Genomic DNA, 10143 nt, shown 5'->3' with positions numbered 1-10143 from the left:
TAAAAATGTATTTTATATATAAACGTACTATTACGTTAATATAGGTGTTTTTTTATTATTTTGACACAAGTCTAATTGTTGCAATCCTTATTACAATTACTGAACATAATTATGCATTTTTGATGTAACAAGCAGTTTTAACAGTAAAAATCGTATTGAAACTTCATTCAACTGGAATAAGGACACAAATTTTTAAGTGCGTTGTTTAGTCTCAAGCACGAATAAATTCTATTCTAATCTATATTAACTCAACTGTACAGTAATAATAATGAAAAAATAATAACATGCAAACTAAAACTAATTTAAAAAGTATACATTTCTTCGCTGTATTGCGATTCTTATTCATTGAACGAGGAAAGCACCAACTCTGGGATCTACTATGTAGGTTATGAAAATTGTATATATTGTATATTTTATTATATATGTTTATGAAAATTGTATATATTATATATGTTTAGATTTATCTATTATTGACATTAGCTAGTTAGCTATTAGTTAGATGTTCACATAATATCTAATCGTACTTCCGCTACCCTCAACGCTGGTAATTTCAAGAGAGATTGTATCGTAAAGGCTTTACATGCAACATTTAATTTATAATTACTTAAACCTTGCATAATTCCTAAGTCTAAGCCCTGGTGCCTGAATTGACGTATGGTTACAGCCGTGGCGCATTACCAGTAAGAGCCACGTAAATAATCCAACGATTCAAAATAAACTGTTTAGAGGAATAGTCAACGCTCCCCGGTACAGTCGTAATAACGACCTCCATCAGACCTTAATGTAGAGGACGTCGCCAGAATAATTGAAAAGAAAAGCTGGAGCCCCAGAACAAAGGCATGGTGGAGCCTTGAATGTCAAGGCTATTGAACTTCTTAACACAACGGACCTAGTGGGAAATTAAAAAGGTTGAAACCATTAGAATTGGTGTATGTGCACGTTAGTTTCAAGTACTAAAGAGTGGTTAATGAAATTAGAACACAGGAACACAGTGTCTTTCCTTAATGGAGACTGTGAGTAATGGTTTTATGTTAAAAATCCTGATTAGTTAATTAAGTAATATATCGTGATCTCTCAGTGAAGTGACAATGTAAAAAAAATTACGATGCATTTATCAGACATCAACCCTTTAGGATAGGATATATATTAAATTCCAGCCGATATGTATAAAGTTTTAAAATTCTTACAAATATAAGGGATTGCAAAATGACTGAATAATAATAAATAGCTATATTTTTTTTTATTTTGCTTGGTTTTGTATTACAAAAGAGAAATATTTATGTAAAGGATATGAAGATCCTATTCGTATATTCATACACCATCATCTAACAGCTTTGAGCCGTAGACAAAGAAATTAAACGTCAAAATGTTAAAGGATGTTTTTTGAAGTTTGAACGGAAAACAATAGTAGCGGAATAAATAATAGTTCGATGTTAATAGCGTCGTAACAAAATGCAAAGATCAAATATGAGTCACCGGAAGAAAATATTTTTTGCCTTTGTTACAGTTTATTTAGGTTTTAGGTACAATAAACTATGTGTAATATTACAAGTAAATGCCTTCGGTACAATTCTCGCGTTTTCCATTATTATAATGTTTTAAGAACTTTATTTCTCATAACAAAAAAATGATTATAGATGTCACAGTACAGTGGTTAAATCAGAGAGTTAATTGAATCTCTAGACAGTTAATTAAAGATCGATATTCAAGCAAGTCGCTAGCATTTTGATTTAAATAAAGCAGCGTCGAAAACGTTTAACTATCTGTCTGACCGAAAGCCAGCGTGTTGATTAATAATGTAAAACAAGATGGTAAAAAAAGACTCCGCTATAATTATTTCATTTGTAATTGTTATTTTGGTACATTCCGCGTTTTGTTTTATTGTAAATAGTTAGGTTAGTCTTGTTGTGAACATTACGTTCACTCACTTGTCTGACGGAACTTTAGCGACTTGATGGAATATCGATCTTTAACTGTCTAGAGATTCAATTAATGCTCTGATTTAACTACTTTACTGCGACATAGACACTGCCATGAAAGTGGTAGAACATCCCTAGTAATAATTAATTTATCGAAGATACTTGGTAGGGTAAGGAATTGTCCTTAAAATACAAAGAAAACCATATCAAATAAAAGTACGGAAAATACAGAATTTATTTTAATTTATTCAATTTGTTATCATAGAATCTTCTGCTGTAGTATCAGCAGCACTAGGTGCTTCATCGCTCTCCGAATCATCACTACTTGCTTGCTGCAACAAATTAAATTTTTGACGATAATTCATACTATATTTCATATGGCTAAGTGTTACTGTGTTTTAGTGTAATGTTTTAAATTTACTACGTGACATGGATACAAGTCCTTTAGCCGGATAAGATTCAGATACGATATCTAGCGCTAAATTTGTCTCCCGTATGTCAACAACCCATGAGATTTTGTCGTAGGAAAGTATGCTGTAAGTGTTGTTACCATCTCGTAGATAACGCTAGGTGGCGTCAAAAATCTCACCTAATAGTAGGAAACTAAACAATACATAACTATAGTTTAAACCGATTTTTTTAAATTTCAAACATCTCAATAAAAGGGGACTTATTAACTAAACCCAAAAGGCCAACAACACACCAGCCTGGTGATGATTATCACGGACCCATAAAATATATTTGTAAACACATACCTCAAACTTAAGATCTGCATGTTTGTTACCCATGAGATTCTTCTTAAGGTACTTGAAGATTATATCTCTGCATGTATGCGCTGTGTTCGCGGCTAACCATCCCCTCTTGGGATGGCACTGATAGCCACTCGGAGGCTCGACTGCTAGAATTTCTTGCACTTCCGGTAGATGTATATCACAGTACTGTAGATTATAAAACTTAGCTATGACCTTATATATTCCAATATGGTAAAATAGATAAGCCTTAATAATATAAGATAGATAAGATAATTTATTGAGTTTTTTCTATGTACGAGAAGTAACTTTTCCCATTTTTTACTTTCACCCGTGTCTTAAACCCAGCACTTACTATAGTAATTTGACTGCATTAAAATAATATAGAATTTCAATTGAATTTTTTTAATGAAAAGCCTAGTCGACAAAACCTTAGATAACTAAATAGGAATGCAATATGAAAACACGTAGGCAGCGCAATAAACTTGACATAAACAAGACATATAATATTATATGTAATGTGTAATCTCCCGACAAAACAATCGTAATTATAAACTCAACCATTGTGTATAGAACTGACTAATAATGTTATTTAAATAATAGATATTGTAAGGAATAATTTGACAATGGAGCTTTATTTCCATTTCCGCATCTACGAGTTTTATTAGCGGACGTCAAGGCAAAATACAAAATATCATCCGTATCACCTCGACGTCCGTCGTTCCACAACTGAGCGTTTTCTAAGGCAGTTTTTGCCAAGCACCAACACTATGTGGAACCAGCTGCCCACTGAAGTATTTCCGAACCAATTCGACTTAGGGTCCCTCAAGAAAAGAGCGTACAATTCTTAAAAGACCAGCAACGCACTTGCGAGCTTTCTGGCAATGTAAGTGTCCATGGGCGGCGTTATCACTTAACATCAGGTGAGCCTCCTGCCCGTTTGCCTCCTATTACATTTTAAAAATCTATATTTATTACTAACACAAATACTGTTTTTAGAATCCGATATCTATGATATGTACCAAAACCCTATAAAGAAGCCTTTTTCCGTAAGGCCGGACTAACTTCATTAGTATAATCATTGTTTCGTCGTTTAACAACAATATACAATTAATTAATCAAGTTACACTAAAACAGCAAATACTGGAATTCTTTGAAGGAGGCTTTAACATTTTTCATTTACATTTATTGAATATCTGTATTTCTGTAAATATAGCCTGGAACGGTTCTGCGATTTTTTTTATTAAATATATAAAGGCGGCAAACAAAACTCAAAGGGCGGGTCTCACGAGGAATTGCGCCCCGGCTCACCCATGAATATTGTAAACAAAAAAGTGCGAAGTACGTAACAGCCAAACTACTTTATTGTAATCGTAGTAAACATTTAGTAGAGTTTTATTAAAAAAGAAATAGTTCAACTATAATTATTAAATAAAAAGGAGGGCAACTGGCGGCCTTTCGAGCGATCTCTTCTCGACCACAGTGAGAATTTTTTTTAGATAACATGCATAATTGAACGTAACTCAGTAATTAAAAAAATAAACAGTGAAAGTGAACAACAAAAGAAACGTAGTTTAATATTAATTAAATTAAAAAAAATACTATTATTATGTCTTAAATGTGTTATATTCGTTTTTTTAAAGTTAGCTTTATAATATTGGAATAGTAATTCGAAAAGGATTTTCTTGCAAACACTAAATCTAAATCATACCATATAAAATATTTGGCGTTGCGTTGGCAAACTATTTGGTGTTAGGTACAATGCTCCTTCAGGAATTATTTCTTCTGAAGGCTCTTCAAGCGGCATTTTCTTCATACGGTCTCTTTTAACTTTTTCCAGGTCTTGCGACACGCAGGAGTAAATTCCTGTCAAAGAAAATTACAGGAAATTTTATAAGGGACGTAAAACATTTTTGAAAAACCTGACAGGACCGGTATACTGTCGAGTCATGAGGCAAAATATATAAATAAAATACATCAGTCATTAGCTTTTTAAGTCTGGGCCTCAGATTTCTGTATTAGTTTCGTGATCATTTGTCAATAGGCAAGTAGGCTCCTATGCCCAACACACGCTGTCAACTTTTTGGGTGTAAGGCAAGACGGTTTCCTCACGATGTTTTCCTTCACCGTTCGAGCGAATGTTAAATGCGCACATAGACAGAAAGTCTATTGGTGCACAGCCGGGGTTCGAATCTACAACCTCCAAGATGAGAGTCACACGCCAAAGACACTATAGCCTAGTACACTGCTTTTTTTATAGAATTTTACCAATAGTTTTCTTATAGGGTTTTGTTAAGTTTAAAATGTTTGTCTCACTGCCATTCGGTCTCTGCTTTCACGAACTAGGTATTCTTTTAACAATCGACTAAGAACATTGTACCAATAAACGCTGTTTAAGTTGTTACTGGTACAATAAGCTACTTATTTTTAGAAATATTTGCATGAATCATAAAAACTTTGTGGTTGGTTTTTTTCTATTAATAAACATTGTTTTGACAGTTGGGAAAGAGAACGCACGAGTGCGGAAAAGGTTAAGAAAAAACTGTAGTATGTTATAGCCCACATCCCGAACGTCCCTGCAATACGCCACTTTTTGAGCAACGGTATTCAAACGTTTTTAATATTATTTTACCCGCTACTTTAGCCACTAAATGGATCCAATGACTTATTTATATGGTCCATCAAGATAGGGTTTTGACTATGAACGGCTTTGTATTACATTTACCGCAAATTGGAGAAAATTAAACCCGTAATAACAATATTATATTGTGGATATTAAAACTTGAACCATTCATACAAATAGGTACTTCATCATTTATTTTATATTGGCAACAACTTAGCTATCAATTGTGACCAACCTCATTACTTAATTACTTATTCAAACGTACGAACTGAATACACAATAAACATACTTTATTTAACTAATGAAATTATCTATTGTTTTACTATCAACAATTTACATTTCGTGATGTGTATTTGAACGTGCATGGGGAGACAGTTCTCAACGATATTTAGGTTTCGAAGTACACGATTTTAGCAAACGACATGAAATCTACAGCCAGGGCAGGAGGTTCACCTGATGTTAAGTGATACCACCCATGGATACTCACACGTCCAGAAGAGTGCATTTCAGGCCTTTAAGAAACAGTACAATCTTCACTTGAAATAAATCGGAAATAGTTCAGGGTAGCCCGGTGTCCCGTAAAACTTACTTCAATTATTACTAAAACTAATAGAAATTATGAATAACTACGTAAATATGTGATGCAATCATGTCGAAGCTAGTGTAAAGAAACTGAGGGCAGCTCTCAAAAGGAAAGAAAAAAAAAGTGGGCCGATTTTTATTGATTGCTCCTATTGACTACTTCCCTACGTTGCTGAAAATACTATCTCTTTAATCGGCAGCTCATGTCTTAGAGTCGTGGTCAGCACCCAAGCCTAAATGAAGGTGATAATACACATATAAAATATACGTAACAATGTTTTAAATGATTAAGTACTTTAACAGACATAGAAATTTATTTATGATCGGCACAGAAACAGACAACATATTGAATGAATACATAATGTTATTACCAACTAAACAACTACTTGGAACTTATAATTTTTAGAATGTAAATAAACAAGAAAAATAAATATATAATATACCTGCATTTCTGAGCCTGAAATCCAGCATTTGGTAGTACCTTGCGTAGGGTTCTTTACGTGGATCGTAGCCAAATTTCACCCACAACAATTTCCACGGTCCATTCAGGTTATGGAATGCGATACATGGCAATATTACTTTTAAATTCACAGTCCTAAGTCTCGTGTGATGTTTTATGTGATTAAATGACCACACTGGCCTTTCATCGAACATCTTGAAGGAAAATTATATACTCATAATATATTAAGTATAAATGTAATATAGTCTTACACGATAAATGGATTTTCTAACGCAAAGGTGTTTATAATTATATCGAGGAGTTCCTAAGATTAGCTCGTTTTAAGGCACGAATGATCAGGAGGAGTTTTGGCTTCAATGGAATTTTCTTTCTATTTTTTAATATTCTTATATAATTCATTACTCGTAATATACCCAAGACGTAATATACCTATACAATAGACCCAAAATTCCATGGCATGTGTCAGTCACAAAAGCCTGATCATATTGTCACACTTGTCTATTAAAAACAAATGATTATGAAACAGATACAGTGAAGCCCAGTAAAAAGTATTTATATAATGTGTTAAATTATTGAATTATTTATACGTGTATGAAACTGTCGTCAACTTTGGATAAAATACTCAGTACATAACGTTAAACTGTCAAGTCAGTCTCGTTTGACATTTACTGGTAAATTCGCGGGTGAACACGCTTGGTACTACTAGCTGGGGAGCTGGCGAGCAAAATATATGATTTGCTCATATGGCAGACTTTTCTAATAGCGATAGTTATACGATAAGGAGGATACCTAAGAATTTTTTTTAAATGTATACTATACCATTTACTTGTGTCTGCCTTTAAGGTTGATGCTTAGAAACCATGTCGAAATGAAAAAAATAAAAAGGCAGAAATCTGGGACACTCGACTCTACAAGTTATGAATTTTAAAAGATTATTAATAATAAAAATAATAAAAATGAAATGCTACCTTGGCAGACCTGCACTGTTTTTTTAAAAATCTTGCGAACGACCGCAGCAAAATAGTCTATCACCAATTTTGTAATATTGATCGCATCTTTATTTCATATCAATACGAAATACAAGCAAATAATATACTTAAATGCTCGACGGCTAATAGCTATACGTATCGAAATTAGTGTTTGTAAATGGTACGTCACCTGTACCTAATTGATCCAAATTATCTACAGTTAGAATTTACAAACTGACTTATAGCTAATAAAATATTACCTTTTGAACAATCTCATATTCTTCGTTTATCTGTGGGTTCGTAGACGCTTTACTATTTTTAATCGTTATAAAGTATTCGTGAGGTTCAGTTGGAATTTCATCAACCAAATTGAACGAAAACCTACGGACTGGTATTCCCCTGTCAGACCTCATTTTATGAACTTCATCGGGGTCTGCATTCAAAAGTTCATCCTCAGTCACATTTATTTTTTTATCAGTATAGGAGTAATTAATTGGTTTGTCAAATCTTGTAAAACTACTGGGTACTATGTGAAATGGCGCTGGTTCACTAAAAAAATCAGTTAATCAAAAATTAAGTAAATAGCTATTTGATATTTTGTTGTGATCAGATTTGAGTAAACCATAGACAAAGTAAAGTGTCTATGGTTTCATTGCCTGACGTAAAATCATTTAGTAATTAAACTGATACAGGTATTTGAAGATTGACTGAAATTGGTAATCCAGTGGAATCATTAATTTTGTAATGGAGTTTCCATGACAAATTTATGATTCTTCTAGTGACAAAACCTAATTCATAAGATTAATAAAGTTTAAAAAAAATTTAAGGTTTCAACTAGCTATTGCTCAAAATGGTAGTCAGTTCAACACGAAAGTCTTTATGAATTAATTAATTATCTTACTCCAAAAATTTTGGCTCATCCAATCCTCCAGGTATTAATTTTTCCAACAAGCATTCTGAATTAGGACCATTTGTGACGGGTAAATATTGAAAATCACACACAGCTAAAAAGAGGAAAAAAATATATGTAATCTCACATAATACTGAACCTTATGGACAAGCAAATTATGAAGTGTAATAATGAACTTAAGGGCTCGTTGCAAACTTTCTTATATAGGTACTGTCAAAAAAGGTTTAAAAAATGTATGTTTGTTTATGGATGCTAATTCTGCGGAGTAGAGTTTTAATTGCATCTATTCTTTAGATTACATGATATAGATTACACACACAATTCATATTAAGATCATAATTGCAATTTTAATATTGAACAAAAGATTTATTACAATTTATAGGAACCACCTTATTTTTCTAAAAAACGAATTTCTTAGTAATATTATTTAATGTAAAATAAAATATAATAATGAACAATCTAAATTTCTTGGCCCAAGATTGTTTCTGAAGGTGATAAAATAGTTTAGTATAATTTTACTTTAATTATTTTGTGGATTATGAACAATTTCCAGGCACTTTCTTGACAGAGTAGTTCATAATATTGTTTAGCATTTAAAGTAGACAGTATGACTGGGCTGAATGGCTTCTTTTGATTTTGAAATGAAAATTTGAGCATGAAATGCTTAAAACTTACATTCAAACTTATGAATCTTCTTTACGTGGCCAACAACTGAAGTATTTATTACTTCTCTTTTTAATTTTCCATCTTCCTTTGTCTTTTTAACTTTAACTTTAAGCAATACCCCAGCCACTGCTTTTACATCACCATTTATTTTATTCACATATGGATTATCAGGCTGAAAACTTAGTGAAAGATGTTTTTTTGATGATGGTGAGCAAACCTAAAAGATTTAAATATATAATTACTGCTGCAGTGCCAGCATGTTGAAATATTTAAAACCTTATTTATACACTTTCATATTGTAAAAAAGATATGTAGTTGGTGACACTGTAGTTTATACTGTTTATTATTCCTAATGTTGCTCTGAAAGGTTAAGGCTAGATGTGGAGGGTTACCACAAAATACCTTCTAGCTTCATTACTCAGGTAAATTTACTAGCAGCTTTTACACCTTTAAATACCCAGTTTTTTTAAGCAAGACCTTATGTGTATTGTGTGCTTAATTGTATTTTGGATCGATAAACCAAACATTTTCCGCAGTTACCTGAGATATTGTTTTTAATCCACCTAAATATTGTATCGCTTTTTCTTCATTCTTTACATTACCAGGAAATAGAACACAAACTAGTTCTTTATTTAGTGCTTCTATATTTTCCATTTTAAAATGAAATATTTAGATTGTCAACACGTATTATTGAATGCAATTGTATTTTATTTTACATCCCTGTTAAAGGATATCCGAATACCGAAGCATCTATTAAGAAGCAAAACAACTAATAATAAAGTATATACCAATGTTTTCATTATTGGCATGTCTACGTCAAAACCATGTGTTTTCTGTTTTTTTTTATTTATTTTACGGCCTGGTAACGAGACCTTTAATCCAAAGCGTTATCTGTTTAGTATAGACTACTAGTAGACGAGACTGTATACCAATTACCAGTTAACCATTAGTGTCTATGAGTCTTAATTAAAGAATCAGTCTAAAATAACAAGTTTAATACAATCTATACAGTACGGTAGTAAAGGCAATGATTTGAGACAGTTTTTGCAGCTTTAAAATAAATTACTTCTATAAACAATTGTAAATATTTACTGATTTTGACAGACTATTTGATTCTTTTAAATAATCTTAAGCATGTGGGTACCTTTACAAAAAGGCAACAGTTACACAGAGCTGTTTCTTCGATCGGATCCTATAATACTGGTGCGAAAAACATCCTATTGGTCAATGAAATTACAACATTATTATATTCTAACCAGAGCTTTA

The 10143-nt window shown here is 32.3% G+C and overlaps 1 protein-coding gene across 1 annotated transcript; it reads right to left on the bottom strand.

The window, feature by feature from the left end:
• Positions 1-2130: 2130 nt before the first annotated feature.
• On the bottom strand, positions 2131-9866 carry LOC123707618 (general transcription factor 3C polypeptide 5). Its single transcript, XM_045657847.1, has 8 exons — positions 9418-9866; positions 8887-9094; positions 8203-8305; positions 7562-7850; positions 6317-6527; positions 4380-4534; positions 2675-2857; positions 2131-2251 (listed from the first exon to the last, which is right to left on the bottom strand). Exons 1-8 carry the CDS (start codon positions 9529-9531, stop codon positions 2168-2170), a joined length of 1347 nt encoding a protein of 448 aa, XP_045513803.1. The 5' UTR covers positions 9532-9866; the 3' UTR covers positions 2131-2167.
• Positions 9867-10143: the final 277 nt, after the last annotated feature.

Source organism: Pieris brassicae, chromosome 3 (assembly GCF_905147105.1).
Source record: "Pieris brassicae chromosome 3, ilPieBrab1.1, whole genome shotgun sequence".
NCBI lineage: Eukaryota > Metazoa > Arthropoda > Insecta > Lepidoptera > Pieridae > Pieris > Pieris brassicae.
Note: the sequence above shows the minus strand (reverse complement) of the source record. Positions and strands in the feature narration are given on the sequence as shown.

Excerpts from the sequence above, each read along its gene's own strand:
- LOC123707618 (XM_045657847.1), bottom strand. The coding sequence starts at position 9,531 with ATGGAAAATATAGAAGCACTAAATAAAGAACTAGTTTGTGTTCTATTT. Across the intron at positions 6,528-7,561 it reads AATATGAGATTGTTCAAAAG|ATGTTCGATGAAAGGCCAGT; the intron begins GTAATATTTTAT and ends TTTTCCTTCAAG. Across the intron at positions 4,535-6,316 it reads TTTCAGGCTCAGAAATGCAG|GAATTTACTCCTGCGTGTCG; the intron begins GTATATTATATA and ends TTTCTTTGACAG.